Source organism: Macrobrachium rosenbergii, chromosome 13, assembly GCF_040412425.1.
Source record: "Macrobrachium rosenbergii isolate ZJJX-2024 chromosome 13, ASM4041242v1, whole genome shotgun sequence".
Lineage (NCBI taxonomy): Eukaryota > Metazoa > Arthropoda > Malacostraca > Decapoda > Palaemonidae > Macrobrachium > Macrobrachium rosenbergii.
The window spans coordinates 10799764-10818211 of NC_089753.1; the positions used below are offsets into that span (position 1 = coordinate 10799764).

Consider the following 18448-nt stretch of genomic DNA (forward strand, 5'->3'; position numbering starts at 1 on the left):
TACATACCAGGTTAAACAAAATCCCCAACAGACTTGTACTAAACTCTGCAAAAGTGGATACATACTGGGTTTTAAAAAAATCTCAATGGGCTTGCACTAAACATGCCACAAAGGTGGACACATACCAGGTTTTAAAAAATTCCCAACAGGCTTGTACTAAACACGCCGCTATGGTGGATACATAGCGTGTTAAAAAAATCACCAACGGGCTTGTACTAAACACGCCACAAAGGTGGACACTTACCGGGTTAAACAAAATCCCCAACAGGCTTGTACTAAACACGCTGCAAAAGTGGAGACATACCGGGTTTTAAAAAATCCCCAACGGGCTTGTACTAAACACGCCATAAAGGTGGATACATACCAGGTTAAAAAATTCCCCAACGGGCTTGTACTAAACACGTCGGAAAGGTGGATACTTACCAGGTTAAAAAAAATCAACAGGCTTGTACACTAACATGTCGCAAAGGTGGACACATGCCAGGTTAAAAAAAATCCTCAGCGGGCTTGTACTAAACACACCACAAAGGTGGATACATACTGAGTTAAAAAAATCCCCAACGGGCTTGTACTGTACTAAACATGTCGCAAAGGTGGATACATATCGGGTTAAACAAAATCCCCAACGGGCTTATACTAAACATGTCGCAAAGGTGGATACATACCGGATTAAAAAAAATCCCCAACGGACTTGCACTAAACACGCCACAAAGGTGGATACATACCATGTTAAAACTCGTGGGGGTCTCTATCTAGGTAAGATTATTGTGACTTTTTTCCCTGTGACATTTTTACCTGGATTTGAATAGGCTACCCCAGCAACCTCAGATTTATCAGAGAAAAATCTGTAACATTTTTATAAAGATTAGTGATTGACGAAGTCTCACCTAGATATAATTTTTTTTCTCTAGTGGTCATAACAAATTAAGGAATCCAGTGCTATGAAGTGAATACTGAAATACTTCAAGGGACCATAGAATGGGGGCGATCCAGAAATTTTGTTTGAGTTTTTATCTTTTTCAAGGCTGCTAGACTGGTCAACTTACAAGAGAAGATAGCGAAAAAAGAATCATTGATAGCTTGTACACGCAGGCAGTATTGTAGATCCTTGGAGCTCTTCTCAGATAAAACTATAAGCTAAAGTCAAAATCAAAGACAATCTGTTAAAGAATACATTGGAAGAATACGAGATCATCCAAGGCCAAGGAATCAAACGGGAGTCGAGGTTCAGACCATTGTTGGAAAATGAAGAGAACTGTGGTTTTCTCTTCTCACCGAGTAAATGAAGTAGGCAATTAGAATAACAATATTGCACCACACATAAAATAACATCGATTGTACAGATAGCAAGATTTAATTATGCTGAGCAGTGTGAGACAAACAGCGAATTGAGAAGCCTAGCAAGGAATAGGAAAGTCTTGGGATTTATTTTGATTAATTGTGTTTGAAGGGGTTAAAGGCACGGGAGTTTCTTAAATGTAATACGAACTTATAGAATGGCAACGTAAGATTTTCTCTGACAGCGTCTTTTTCCTGGGTGAAATGCCTATGTGCTCATCAATGTAATAAGTGCGACGAAGGTAATGGGTCGGGAAGTGAGTCTAGCAACGTCAGTGCCTGTGTAAATGAAATGTTAACGAGCAGAATGTTATTATTATTGTGGGTTGATTTTCCAGTGCAGATAAATAAGGCGCATATTATTATTTACCATAAAGGATTTACGGAATAAAAGTCAGTGCGTCAAATGAGATTTATTTTGGCTTTACAGAATAACATATCGAAACAACAAGGTAACAAGTGTGAGAAACATTTTGCTGGATTATATAATGGACTAGATAACACTATCAATATGCATTTAGTAATTGAACATAATGTCGGAATTTCCATAGATTGGTTCCATTAGGAGATCCTAGAGAAAAAACTGAACTTTCTAGTAGGTGAAGAGAGCAGACTGCAAAAGAAAAGGGAAAAGGAACCTGGTAGGTTGCAGGCATGTTAACTGATTTGTTAAGAACGACAGAACTTTTTAATGGGATGCAACAATATTCAATGAGATGAGGTTTCAACAATGGTTTGGGCGGTGACTGAATTAGAATATATTTCATAAACAGTTGCCCAGCTCAGTGTTTTCCAGTTCAGTGAATTGCAGGGGGAAACTCCAAGTTTCAGTGGGTTTGAAATGCGTCTTGAGTGACGCATGACTGAATTTCAGTACAGATATAAAAACCTCGGGCACTGCATAGACTACAATAGAAGACTGCATATAATTGAGCCTTCAAACAATGGTTGCTTTTCTTAGGCTACTCAAGTGATAGACTGATTATAGTAGGAGGCCATAGTAGGTTCCAAGTACACCAGTCGGTTGTAAGAATTATCACTGATTGACAAAGCTTTAGAAATAATGTCCCAGAGGGTTGCATAAGGTATGACCGAATTCCAGAGGGTTGCATAAGTGATGACTGAATTCCAGAGGGATACATTAGTGATGACTATACCAAAGTATAGTCTAGTGGGTTACATACATAATGATTGAATTCCAGAGGGTGCAAGGAGGAGAACATTCAATTTTGATGCTACAATAATTATACAGTTTCAGAGGGTTGCAAAAAAATAATGGGAAAATTCTAGTTGGATGCACAAATATTTACAAAATTCCAGAAGTTTACAAGAAGAGTGACTTAAATCCAGTAGGTTAGAAATACACTGACTGGATTTCATAAGTCTGGAGGAGTAATGACTTAATTCCCAAAGGGCTGAAAGGATAGCGAGTGAATTTCCTTGGTCTGAAAGGACAACGAATAAATACACCAATTTTAAGTGGTTTTAGAATATAGCTGCTTTTTAGTTATAGTGAAAATGATTGATTCTCGCTCGGTTGTAGGAGTAGTGATGAATGAAAAAATTGCGGTTGTGACTGACATGTTTAGCATTGGGAGAACAGTGGTTAAGTTATATTGGGTCAGCAAAAGAGATTAATTTCAAGTGCATTGTATTAATAATGATTGAATAATGTTGTTGTGAAGACTTTTAAAGGTTTCAGCAATAATGATTGAGATTTCAAGGCTGCAAACTTAATGACTGAATTTTTAAATTGCTGTTTATTGTAAAAAGTTGCAGAAGTATTAACTGAGATGGCTGGTTGCAAAAAGTAATAGCTGAATTTTTAACAGCATCCCTCCAACTTTTTGGGCACTTAACCAAATCCAATAAATAAATGAAAGAAAGAAGAGAAAATGAGGCGGATAGTTCTAAGCTGGTTTTCGAATTTTATTTTGCTAAGTGTTTTTCAGTTAAAAAAAAATCTGTTGTCTGTAATTTGATCAATCTCGTCCTTGTAACTGTAATTTCCAGTCTTTTCTGATCATAGCTTTAAGTAATACTCTTCTCACCTGAAGTCGACATAAATTTAGTTCACGATCATTCCTTGTACTGAGATGAGTTACAATAGTGATTCATTACATAAACTGTAATTCTCACAATTTTCTAATTGTCCATACAGTTTTGTCCAGATATCCGATCTGAGCATTTCTTTGTTAGGTAAAAGAATATCATGAACGACTTATTTCTCAAAACGAAGATTAGAAGATTCTGGAAGCACAAAAGTAGACGCGATGTTCGAGACTTGAGATACATAGCTTAAATTGCTCTCCTTCACTGGAGTCATAGTGGAGTGAATGAGATGTACGGTAAGACAGAAGAAAAATGAATTCACAAAATCAGTTGTCTTCCAGCTCACTGGAAGTCGCGCAAATGGGATGCTGAGGAAAACCTGGAAAACAAATAGACAAACTGACGTCCACAGTAAATATGAATAAATACAGTTAATAAATATGGATAATAAAAGCAACGTCCGACCTATTATCAGAAAAAGGTAACAATGCTCTACTGTACGTACATTTAGCTGGATTGTGGTGCAAAGCGCATTTATTAAAACAGGAAGGGTTTTTAATTCGGGAAGCATAAGAAAATATTGAAAGTAGTTGTAACGCAAAAAAGACAGATGAGTGCCTTATGGAGCAGGAGAAACTGTCCAAAAGTAGAGATACTTAAGGATCAACATTTAATCGCAAAATTTGTAACTGCAAATGTGAAAAAAAACGTAGCGTAGAGCAGACAAGGAAAGACAACTACCATGTTAAAACTGGAGGAACACTCTAGAAGTACATAACTGTAGCGCTTATAAAAAAAAAAAGTAGCCTAAGCTACGTATTTTTATTTACAGTGGTTTGGTTATATTACAAAGGTGTGATCTGGTGTAAGCTCAAGAACATCCTGTTTGATATGCAGTGCTATGTTGAGAGGTATACCTCCATGAAACCTTGTTGTAAAGGTTTCCTCATCAACTACTGTCATTATATAACCTGACGTAAAGCAAAAGCAATGGTGCGATTCAGTACTATTTTGTCGGTGATATCTTGGCGCATTTATTATCTTTGCTTGACCACCAGCCTCCAGAACATTGATTCCTGGCTTCGTTGCTCCTTGGGGCTTTATGGAACTTGTCTGAACGTAATGAAGACTTTATTCTGACCTTGACAATTTAGTGTATGGAAAGTTTATTTACATTGCTATTGCTGATATTTCATTATAATTTATGTTTAATGATTTTTATTCAACTGTTAACATTAAAATCTCTATAATGTGCGTTTGTGTTAGAGGAAAAATATGCGAATGGAACTGCAATTTTTTCTGAAAGCCTAAATTCTTATTTATTGAGCGTAAATCTGAAGAAGTAATGATTTATTTCAAATGACTGTGTAGTATTATAGCCTATTAAAGTCTGGATTTGATTTATGTTTTTAGTTTATTTAATGCACTGCACTGAGATTGACTTTACTTTGTGTGACTGATGTATTAAGGATGATATATTAACGTACGTATTTCAGGTTAGCTGGTCCATCTAATCCAAAGAGGACTAAATCCGATGTCGTGTCTTCACGACGACTTACAGAGTGGGAAGATCTTTCCAAAGTATGTCTGCAGTGCAAAGAACTCTCATGGAATGGTTCTTTTCATAGCTCATAAACAGAGGCGTATTCTCGCCCGTTACTATTGGCATTATTGTAGATAAAAGAAATATATCAGCTTACATATCAAATGAAGACACTTATTTTACCTCACATTCGTTGTGTTATATTCAGTTTTTCGCATCGGTTACAGGTCAGGCTAAGTTGACTGTTAAGTCACAGAGCCTGAGACACCTGTTACGTTACATGACCCGTATGTTATTTAAGGTTAGATGACGAAAGTTGGGTTTACCTTAGTATTCTAACCAACTTGTTGAAAAAAATTTCAGTACTGACAAAAATTTAAGGGAAAGAGACACCTAGACTACGGCGCCTATGGTTAAATTAGGTTATAAAGGTTAGACTACGCTAGTGTACCAGTAAACCTGGTCACAAGAAATAAATGCAACAAAAACATAGAGGATAAACAGAAAAAAATAGTGCGTTTGAACGAAAGGCTAGGATAGGAAGGTGAGGCTGTCCTGTAACCGAACGAGCGAACAAGGAAAAACGAGAACTATAACATAACGAAGGTTCACCCGATTGTTTTGCACTCAGTAATCAACATTTTGTTTCACTCGCTTCACGTTCACTTTAAACCCAAGAAAGACTGAAGGCAACGTTAAACGGCTTCCTCTATCCCAAGGACAGGAGACTCAGTCCCGTCATCCTCCTCCACCTGCGTCTTTCCGAAGTTGCTGTTCAGGGAGTAGAGTGACTCGGACAAGTCGCAGTCCACGTTGACAGGGTGATCGCAAACGAAGTACTCCTGAAATTAGGTGGAATTAGGAAGTTAGACAAAATTTATAACCATGGGTAACGCTTGAACATGGCACTAGTTAGCCACTTTTGTGAGTGTCATATATATATATAATGTATGTGTACAGTGTGTGTGCAACAATCTTATGTATGTGCGTATAATGTACATGTGCTTATATAAAATCACACCCTAGCCATATTCGCAGTAACAACCATGTCTTGTCTTCCCATTCTCGATTGTCACTTGCTTTCAGAAGTAGTCATAGTACAGGCAACTGTCCGACCTAATATCAGAGCTAAAATTTATTCCCTTATCTCTCCACCCTACAGAACTGACCAAAAAATGTCAGCTTAAAGAAGTGACGGTACCCAGAAGGTATCTGGCAGCCAGAACCCAATGACATGCAGGAGATAAGTGGCAGCAAGAAATCTGGGGTTGCTGAAAGTGATGACAACAGAACGTAATAACAAGCAAGAGGTATTGGCAGTTGGAAGAAATGGCAGTAAATGATCATTTGCCGTTAAACTCATCATCTCACCTGATTAAACTGCGTTTGGTTCGGACACAGGAAATCCCACTGGGCATTGTTGAGGCAGATGTGGAAGACTTGGCAGTTGGCTTCCACGTCGGCGTAGTACCCGTAGGGTCGATCCACGCACGAGAACAACGTTCTCGGAACTGCGTCCAGGAATGGCAGCACCTGCTGTTGACCTAAGGTCACCGCTAACCCAGCCGTCAGAATCACGCTAGCTGTAATCACCCAGGTAAGGATATTAAGCCACGTGATCCACTGTTGCGTTGTTGTAGGTTTTAAATGGCGAAAGGAATCTTCTTTACATTAATTTAAATGTCGTTATTGCTCAGGTGATGAGATTTTCTCTTTAAATTTAAAACATATCTTTTTTATGAAGAGACTGCTGCTTGCAGTGGGCCCGGGGGCCCTGGTGCAAGTGGCAAAGATGCCTTATAACCTTAAAAGTGAGTGAGTGACCATATAGAGCAGTGGTTCTCAACCTTTTTATTACCACGCCCCTCTAAGTGCTGGTCCTTCCTGTAAAATTCCCTCCCAGATTTAAAGGAAAATAAAAAAAGAGAAAGAAGGAGTTTCGAGGACAGGGAAGAAGGTAAATAATTACAAAATATAGTCTAACTAAGTGGTAGACTATAGGAAACTAACGTTATGGCAATACGTTTGCATATTTTTTACAAACTTCTGAATATTAGTTCTTGTTAAGAAAATGTTACTGATTATTAAGTTGAGAACCACTGATATAGAGTGAAATAAGTTTGTTACTATTATTAAGGTAAAATATGAATGCAAAGTTTGGGAAAATTTTGCCCTGTTCCAGAACCTTACTCATGCAAAAACTTATAGTACGTAGCAGTCGTCAGAGCGTAAAGTTAAAATATTTTTTGAGCAGTGGTCCCATCCGAAAAAAAGTTGAATTTAAAGATATTAGGAAGTCATGGCTAACAACTAAAGAAGTTTATATGAAATAAACGGATCTTTCCTAGATAGTGACCTCTGCGGGTTTTAACCCGGTATGCATCCACCTTCACGGCGTGTTTAGTACAAGCCCGTTGGGGATTACCGTAAAAACATAAACAAAAGACTGTGAATATCATAAAGGTAATGATCCCAAGAAATATTAGTCCTAGATAACGACCCCCAAAAGCCCTTGGGTTCACTATCTAGGAAAGATCCAAATAGACAAATAGTGTTTGTGCGTGTGTGTGTGTGTGTGTGTGTGAGAGAGAGAGGGAGAGAGAGAGAGGGAGAGAGAGAGTGATTGTGTGTGTCTGTGTGTGCATGTTTGAAGTGATTGGTGAAAATATCATGAAAAAATTATCACCAAAGCAAAAAAGCTAACTTTTGGTTATATATTGACGACTGCTTAGGAGAAAATTGTCAACTAACCTGCTTAGTTTAAATTGTTTAGTGAATGGCTCGTTTGCATATTATATTAATTACGTGTTCTTTAAAATTTTTATTCGATATACAATGTAGGCTACTTATTTATTTACATATTTTGTAATTTTATTACTTAGAAAATTTGTAAATACTGTTAACGGCCCACTCACCACACACACTCGAGAACTGTTACGTAATTAGATCATTTCGTCAAAGTACTTAGAGCGCTTGTAAAAGTCATGTCACTCTTTCCAATGACGTAACGGAAGTGTAGACGTCAGTAGTAACGCTCAATTTATCACCGCGGCAATTAATGTTTTTATGCGTATTTTCTTTTGACGTTTGCGGTGACTAATGAGAGACATAAACAGTAACAAGGTGCCATTCTAGTTAGCGGATGAGAGGGAGACAGACATACAGACAGTCAAACCTACCGACTGACCTGTAAACTACGATTGTATGTAATGGCGAGGTGTTTTCCCTGTTGTTGAATGAAAAAGAAAGAAAAGAGGCCTATAAGCTAGGAATGACTAATCAATCATGTGGAGAGAGAGAGAGAGAGAGAGAGAGAGAGAGAGAGAGAGAGAGAGAGAGAGAGAGAGAGAGAGAGAACGGTGTTTATACAAGATGCAAATACGGTTTCATGAGTGTTCAAGCACGAGATTTAAATGAAGTATAAAAAGAAGCAACCAGTTCCGTCATTCACGCTATCCTTTTAGAGGAAATTAAACGGGTATATGCGTCATAATTTCACTGTCACATACCTCTCTCTCCGTGCAAGAACATCTGTCACACAGTACCGTCTTTTCAAGGAAAAGTGTCTTAATCCGCGCAAGGTAGGCAACGCCGCCCGTCTGTTTACGTCTCGTCACTTTCTACTCTCTGGGATGAGTCCCTGGGGGCGGGGATGGAGGTGTCGTTTCCTCTTACGGTAGAAGGCGGAAATCCTCTAGGCCACTTACCTAAGTAGACAGACCGCATGTTGCCTGTAATGGAATATGAAATGTACAGTACTTAATGTTTATACATGCGTATTTACTCATAAAATATATGAATGCAAATTATTTCAATATGTTTATGTTCCGTTCTTAAACTCATTATGTATGTTTATGTTCCATTCTTAAACTATATATATATATATATATATATATATATATATATATATATATGTATATATACATACATATAAAATAAATATATATATATATATATATATATATATATATATATATATATATATATATATATATATATATATATATGAACACGGGCATGCATGTTTACTGGATTCAGTTATTCCTTTTTTTTTAACGAATCGAACCACTTGGAGCCATTCTGCATTATTCATATAACCCGTATGAGTAGAGTATATGATGAAAGAAAGTCCCAGTAGAAGCCATGTTAACCAGTTATCAGTCTGAAGGAATATAAACGACCGTTAACGAGGCCACCTTGGTTTTTAAGAGTAACCGAAAGTAATGTTCTCTTTCAGAGAGAACTAAAACTGGTAACGCTAATTTATCTTCTTTCGCACTGAGGTTTCCTGGTTAGCGGACGAACGTTACTCACAAATAATTATTTATTATTATTATTATTATTATTATTATTATTATTATTATTATTATTATTATTATTATTATTATGTTAAAAAGGATACTACATCGGGCGAAATACTCCTATATCGAGTCTCCTCAGTTTTCTTCATGACTCGTTTATCCTCTAAGTTAATGTTGGTCAATAACTGGCCAATGTTCAGACTTCGGCAGAGAGGATTATACCAACAGCGTTTATACAGAAATTTTATTGTCGTGCCATATACACTTGCTGGAGACTCATTGTAAGATTAATTCGGCTAGCACTCTGCTAGGCCCGAGTTGGCGTCTCCGGCCGGCCGGCCAATGAAGAATTAGAGGAATTTATTTCTGGTGATAGAAATTCATTTTCGGTATAATGTGTTTCGGATTTCACAATAAGCTGTAGGTCCCGTTGCTAGGTAACCAATTGGTTCTTAGCCACGTAAAATAAGTCTAATCCTTCGGGCCAGCCCTAGGAGAGCTGTTAATCAGCTCAGCGGTCTTTTTTAAATTATTATTATTATTATTATTATTATTATTATTATTATTATTATTATTATTATTATTATTATTATTATTATTGTTGTTGTTGTTGTTGTTGTTGTTGCCTGATAACTTTCGAAAATCGAGTGGACATTTTTTTGAAAGACGAATTCGAAGGATGATCTGACATATTTTCATCTCTTGGAACTAAAATTTGCTAAATGTTAATCTTCTAATCATTATCTTAGAAACTTGTAGATCATTAATCTTCATCTAAGCTCCAATATCGACATGACGAAAAGTTCAATAATGATCACGAAAATTATTTAATTTTTTTTATTCTCAAATCGATAGTGATACCTACACGTAAATTTTTTTTAGCCCATGTCTGAAGAAAAATAAAACTTAAAGTAAAAACTCCGCAGGGGGTTAGTGTCGTCAGTGCACCTCACGCGGTGCACCGTAGACATTAATTAAGGTTCTTTGGAGTGCCCCTTCGGCCCCGAGCAGCAGCCCCTTTCATTCTCCGTATATTCTCTTTCTTTCTTTTTACTCCATCTCCGCACATATTCTCTTTCTTCCATCTTACTTTCCACCCTTTCCTAACAATTATTTCGACTATATTTTCAAAGCTGAATGACTTCATAGGCCCCAGTGCTCAGCCCTTGGGCTAAATTTTATAGTCCAATAAAAGATGAAAAAAAAAATTATTAGGAAAAACGGAGGAAAGAGAATTCTAATTTACATCCGTTTAGCATTTCGATCGCCTAGCACAGTTTCTCTACGAGACAAGCCACCGCACGAGCATTTCTCGTCAGATCATTATTTAGTCGACGAAAATTATTTGCTGGGATGATATTCCCCGCTGACATTTTCTAAGAACTTGATGGCCTATGCTTCCAAGTTTTTCGAAAAACTGTCCTTCCTCGGAGTCAAGGTGAAATAATATGCCCAAATTCCATAGAGTTTTCAGTTAATGTCCCCTTTTTTTCCGGACATTGAAAAATTATTACGGAAATGATTGGCTAAATTATGCAGGCATTTTTATATAAGATCGTTATTTGCATCTAGTGTGATATCTCCTTCATCTCTCAGGGTTTCTCAGTTATACTGTCACGCTCAAACCACAAAGAATCAAATATTGTAATAGTTGCTTGCTGTACAATTTGTTGCTAAGCTTTTGTCATCATTGTTAGTTCATAATTCATGATATACGAGTGCATATATATATATATATATATATATATATATATATATATATATATATATATATATATATATATATATATATATATAATATATATATATATATACACACACATATATATATATATATATATATTATATATATATATATATATATATATATATATATATATATATATATATATACATATATATATATATATATATATATATATATATATATATATAAATATATATATATATATATTATGTGTTTCACCCGTCATATGGTACGACATGACAGACACGCGTACTCGACTGCTAGGACAGTACTTCCGTAAAAGTAGTTGTGCAAGAAACCGCACAGAAGTAGCCAACTAGAGCGCTTTTCAACAGACGTGTTTTATCCGGATATTCGTAACTACCGTCTATAATTAGCCAGGGAAAAGTAGCATTGTTGCAAACGGGGAACAAAACGAGGAACAATTTCATAGTAAACTTCTTTCCCACAGCTATAACGCTAAACGTTAATTGTGCAGTAAACGTCTGACCACAAATTACCTTTGAAAGATAATCTCTTTGGCTCTGTAGCCAGCAAATAAGGATACCACATCAGTGTGCATCTTTCTGTGTATATATACAGTATATGTATATATATATATATATATATATATATATATATATATATATATATATATATATATATATATATATGTACATATATATCTATATATATATATCTATATATATATATATATATATATATATATATATATATATATATATATATATATATATATATATATATATATATATATATATATATATATATATATATAATATATATATATATATATATATATATATATATATATATATATATATATATATATATATATATATATATATATATATATAACACTCATTAAGCTACAAATATCGTTTGATATCCAGCTCCGCTATTTCGGGACTCGATCACTCGACACAGTACCCTCCAACGTCTCCAAATTGTATATAAATCACGCTGATGTGATAAAAAAAATTAGTTTGACTGTTCGTAATGAATCATCTTCTCTACCATACGTCCCTTACGCCCCTAAGTTACATAGGCATCAGTTCTATAATAACCCTTGTTGTTTTTGTAGGCCTGAAAAATCACCAGTTTTGTGAAAAGGTCCAGAAGGCTCCTCAAATGCACGTAGACGACCGGACACATACTGCGCCATTTGGTCATTAGCTGTTTTCACTATTAAGGGGTGGCTCAAGGAGAAAAACGACAGCAGTTTCTGCCATATTCATTTTTTATTTTTTTTACTTAAGTCTGAGGCGCCTGTGCAGAGAACGTCCAGGTTTCATAATATAACATGAAGGCAAGAGAGAACGAAAATTATATTTTATAACAAAATAGCCTTCTCAATAAATTTATAAGGTTTTAGGATTTTTTATACTAAAGACAGACAGACTCATGAATCTACATTTAATAAAAAAAAAAAATAAGAGAACAATACCAACGGTGTCGTAAACGGTGCCACTTTGGCTGTTATTTACGCTTCACCTACTCCGAGGTGCTAGTTCTAAACATGGCGGAAGCTCCTTGGGACAGTCTCAGTATACCTTAGTTTTACCAGACCACTGAGCTGATTAACAGCTCTCCTAGGGCTGGCCCAAAGGATTAGATTTATTTTACATGTTACTTAGCAACGGGACCCACAACTTATTGTGGGATCCAAACCACATTAGACGAGAAATGAATTTCTATCACCAGAAATAAATTCCTCTAACTCTTCATCAGCCGGCCGGAGCTCCTTGGGACGCCGTGTTTAGTACTAGCCCCTTGGGGATCAAAGCATGTAATTCACTCTAGGTGAACCAAGCACAGACAGACGAATATAGTATAGTATAATATACAGTATATATACATACATACATACATATATATATATATATATATATATATATATATATATATATATATATACACATGTGTTTGTGTGTATGTGAAGGTTTACTTATGAAAAAGAAAATGTTACTATTATATAACTAGGTCTAAGTCTATTGGTTTAATTTTGAATAATTTAGGGGGGAAATTTGTAACCATTACAGGCAGTTCATCAATCTGAATAATCCTGTTGAAATTCTTGTAGACATAAAAGCAAGGATTATTATTATTATTATTATTATTATTATTATTATTATTATTATTATTATTATTATTATTAATGACAACCATGCGCTCCTGAATCAGACCTATGACGCCTGACGAAACTTTGTTGTCTTGTGCTTAACTGACCTCCAAAAACCTCTAAAAATCATGAATTAATTTGAAAATTCGGGCACAGTTCACACTGCTCACTCCAACATTGGTTTTGAAGTTTATTTCACTTTCGATTTGTCGAAAAACTACAAGGAATAAGTTCATCATATACCGATTGCATAATTTACGTCGCTTCTATCATTATAATTCTGGAAATTCCGCTGCCGCTATATTTGTTCATTGCGTCGACTTTACCCATATATAAAAGATGCTCAGGATGTCAGGTGAACTGCAAGAAGTCTTAGCTTGGACAAGAGAAGGTTCATGTCCCTCCATAACTAGGAGGCTAATCACTATATATGAAACCTACAAATAATGCATATGATAATTATGACCACACACAAATGTGCAGCGAATTCAGCCCGATGATCTCTCTCTCTCTCTCTCTCTCTCTCTCTCTCTCTCTCTCTCTCTCTCTCTCTCTCTCTCTCTCTCTGAGGCACAACTACCTGGGAGACAGAAGTACCAGCTTTAATTATTCTCACCATATCCTTTTACTGTCCTATGATGCCTTTATATAAAGTATTACTATTCTCTCTCGTCACTTCCGCTTTTTATGTAAACAATGGATAACTCAGTTTTCATCGCAATTAACAGATAAACAGGACATTCCCCCTTCGTCAAAGATTTATATATATATATATATATATATATATATATATATATATATATATATATATATATATATACATATACATATATATATATATACATATACATAACATGTTGTACAGTATATATATATATATATATATATATATATATATATATATATATATATATATATATATATATATATATATATATATATTTAGGTATATGTATGTGGATAAAAAAAGGAAGGACTTAACTACCAAAGTCTGTTATTTTAAAATAAGAAAGCTTAAAACACTCTGGGGAAAATAATTTAACCTGCAGTGGGAGAACTTAGGTTTTTTGTGTCCCCGATCCTTCAGGAAGATGGATTTTCAGAATAACTTATTGTATCTGTGTATGGTGTCACAACTTTTCCCTGATCTGATTTTTGTGTTTATAATAATTTCGGCAAAACAGTTAAGTGATTGAGGCACTACCAAAAAATGTGTGAGTTGTGTTTACAGTGTAATAATGGTAATGACAATAGTAATAACACTATTATTATTATTATTATTATTATTATTATTATTATTATTATTATTATTATTATTATTATTATTTAACAATGTCCTGCGTACTGCAAATAAAACTGCGTAAGAATCATGTGGAACGCGAACGTTTCCCCCTTCATCCTTTCAAGAAATAATAATAGTGACACTACTGTCATGGAATACATCCTGCACATTCACTATCTCCTTCACTATCTTATTTCTCTTACCTCTGAGAAACGGAGGGATGAAAATGACACACACACACACTACAGGAAGAATCTGTGGAAGAAGCTCGAATGAATAGGGATTTCCTTAAACACACTTTCTTATAGGCTTTCCGACAACGTCGTCATCGCTGTCTCCTCCAATCGCAGGCTCCTATAGACTCTCCAGCCATGACGTCATTCTGGTCTTATCCAATGGCATAGTTTTAACGGCTTTTCTCCTCCAATCAAAAGGTTCGTTTGCCGACTCGGATTGCGGGAATTGGATGGATGACGTCCTGGCACATGATTGGCAGTTGACGCATTCTTTGACATGCCGCCCTAAAGGAATTAAGCTGTTTATGACACAATGTGGTGTTAAGAAATGCTGGCCCGTGGAAATTAGAACCTTTGTTTTTTTTTAGTAAACTTCTTAGAATATACTGACTTTTAAAGACTGTTCATAGTCCGGTGTAGAAATGCAAAAGCCAAATAGCATCCAAATAAGTTGTATCGTATAGGAAATAAAAAAAAAAATTTAACGTAAAATATCGAGAAGTAATTTTCTCTTTAACTGAAAATTTTAAATGCGTATTCTCTTCTTTGATGCAGGCAGAGAGAGAGAGAGAGAGAGAGAGAGAGAGAGAGAGAGAGAGAGAGAAAATAGAAAAATTAAAAAAAAAAATTCGTTATTTGTGGTGAATACTCAGTACCTCTCCAACAGCTCCTCTCCGTCATATCTTTCAGTGAAAATAAAAAACTGATTTTACCGTTGAGCCAGCCACTTTTTTCCTCCACTTTCGACGCATGCGCTGTTAAAATGATTGCATAAATAGCTATTAATATTCCGAACATTTAATACTTGCGTAAATATACATTCTCCATAAACAAACAACTTTCTTTACACAAAACCGTTGGATACAATGAAGAAAAAATACAAATAATGGTTCTTGTAATATTTGTACCTACATATATATATATATATATATATATATATATATATATATATATATATATATATATATATATATATATATATATATATATATATATATATATATATATATATATATATATATATATGGCCTCTCAACTTCTCGATTCCTCCGCGCTTTTTGGATACACTTGTAACTACAAAACCTTAAGATCCAGATGTAAAATCATGACTTCCATTGCAGGATTCGAACCTGCATTCGGCATATCGGAACGAGAGGTACGTTCTGATATACCGAGTGCATGTTAGAATCCTGCTTTTGATGTCGTATATTCCTTCAACTGTTAATCCTATTACATAAGTAACTGGTAATATATATATATATATATATATATATATATATATATATATATATATATATATATATATATATATATATATATGTGTGTTGTATGTGTGTGTGTGTGTGTGTGTATATATATACATACATATGGTTTGTGTGTATGTGCGTGTGTGTATGTATGAACGCATGTACGGTATATGAAATATCTTTATATCTGAATTTTATACATTTAAGTGTGAAAGGGCAAAATCAGGAAAGAATAGTCCATGTGAAAATAACACGTGAAGGGAAAGTGCTTTTTAAGCTTCTTGTTTTATTTGAGAAACTCTCTGCCTAAATAGATTTATCTGCAGTATATTATTTCTCATTTAGTTTTCTCAAGGGCCTTTGTTTCTCTCGTTCTGCATACTATATTGTCCCATAAAATCGATTGCTGCAGAAAACTAGGTAATTTCGGCTGACTTGACCACAGACCTGATCACTAGCGAGTGTGGAAAGTAGATAAGTGAGTTAGGCCGAGACGTTTTTCAAGAGCAGCTGCCCATTTGAAGGGCTACTTTAATTCTGACTAGTTATTATTTAACACTATCGATGAACAGAGAAGAACAATCTAAACCCCTTAATCAAAAAGCTTACACGTTTATTACCGTTGCTAATCCTGACAAATCGTTATTCCCCCACCTGACCATTCAGTATAGTTTTCACCATCCTACTTTTTAAATTCATCCGTGTTCAGTGTTCTCAGCCCTGCGTCACCTGATGAAAATATATATGTATATAACTAAAGACTTATAACAAAGAATTGAAGTAGGAAAAGAAAATACATCAGGTGACGCAGGGCTGAGAAACTCTGAACACGGGTGAATTTAAAAAGTAGGATGGTGAAAACTATACTGAATAGTCGGGTGGGGGAATAACGATTTTGTCAGGATTAGCAACGGTAATAAACGTGTAAGCTTTTTGATTAAGGGGTTTAGATCGTTCTTCTCTGTTCATCGATAGTGTTAAATAATAACTGTAGCCAGAATTAGAGTGGCCCTCCAAGTGGGCAGCTGCTCTTGAAAAACGTCTCGGCCTAACTCACTTATTTACTTTCCACACTCGCTAGTGATCAGGTCTGTGTCCAAGTCAGCCGAAATACCTAGTGTTCTGCAGTAGTCGATTTTGTAGGACAATAGTACGGAGAACAATGTTGGTTTATAATGAATATAATATATATATATATATATATATATATATATATATATATATATATATATATATATATATATATGTATATATATATATATATGTGTGTCTGTGTGTATATATATGTATATAAATGGTATATATATATATATATATATATATATATATATATATATATATATATATATATATATATATATATATATTATACACATATAAATACATATTTATGCACATAAATATATATATATTTATAATATATGATATATACTGTATATATATGTATATATATAAATATGTCTATATATATATAAATATAAATATATATATATATATATATATATATATATATATATATATATGTGTGTGTGTGTGTGTGTGTGTGTGTATATACTATATAATTATATATGTACAGTATGTATTTACATAAACAAAAATATCCAGCATATACACATATATGCACATATACAAACACAACACACACGCACACCCATACATCCATACATATGTATATCAGAAAAAACAAAAAGCGTCGTTGATGCAAATAATGTCTTCGGAAAATCAATAATTGATTTCCGTCACATATAAATAAAACAAGTCAACCCGTTAATTTTGCTCATCTAATCAGTACAAGTTGTTACATTGCATCTAATGTTGCAGTCGAGGATTACATTACACATCAGCCTTGAAGTTGTCCTTTCTGGTTATCTCGTGTTCAGTATACAAATGCAGTGGAACTCCGGACTCTGTTCTAGGAGACGTTATGTACGTTAGTAACAAGAAATATATGGGATATTAGCATCTCGTTTCGTTTTGGCCTGGTCGAATATTCTTTTGCAAGAGGATCTTAGAATTGAAATAGTGGTAGAGCAAGAGAGGAGACAAGAAAATTTAAAGGAAGGATGCTGAAATGAATATTTGTGCTCCAAAGGACGATCTTAGTTTGCGCGGATGCATTGGTCTAAACGGATTTTCATTTCGTTCTTACATTCAACGATCGCTCTTCAGTTTTGATAAGGTGCAGGTTTAAAATTTCTTCTGCTCTTTATATAAGTTATGCCTCCTTCCTTCTGTATACCAGAATTTTTGCTTCTACCGTGGATTCTGGCATTAAGGGAACACTAAATGAACGGCCATTGGATCAGTAACTTCTCTCATACGGAATATAGGATTGATTGTCTTTTTTTAATATTTCTTTGACACTAAATGTAGCGTTTTGGATTGCATTCTTTTCTTGAAGTGTATTCGGTGTTCAGTTCTGGTCTTCACTGTCGACATCTTTCTCATTTTATTTAAGGTTCAGGCTCGGTGTTTTTTTATCCTCAGTTGTAAGATTTAGATATTTATTACTGTTGTAGTCCTCATTCCTCATTTGATGAGGAGTGAAGGATTAATTTTTATCTTAGTGAAAACTAGCAT

General features: G+C 34.7%; 1 protein-coding gene across 1 annotated transcript; it reads right to left on the minus strand.

Moving 5' to 3' along the window:
- Nucleotides 1-1739: 1739 nt before the first annotated feature.
- LOC136844897 (U-scoloptoxin(01)-Er1a-like) lies at nt 1740-14699 on the minus strand. Its single transcript, XM_067114203.1, has 4 exons — nt 14589-14699; nt 8641-8664; nt 6305-6516; nt 1740-5775 (listed from the first exon to the last, which is right to left on the minus strand). The coding sequence occupies exons 2-4, from the start codon at nt 8657-8659 to the stop codon at nt 5629-5631; spliced, it is 378 nt and encodes a 125-aa protein (XP_066970304.1). The 5' UTR covers nt 8660-8664; nt 14589-14699; the 3' UTR covers nt 1740-5628.
- Between the last annotated feature and the right edge of the window lie 3749 nt (nt 14700-18448).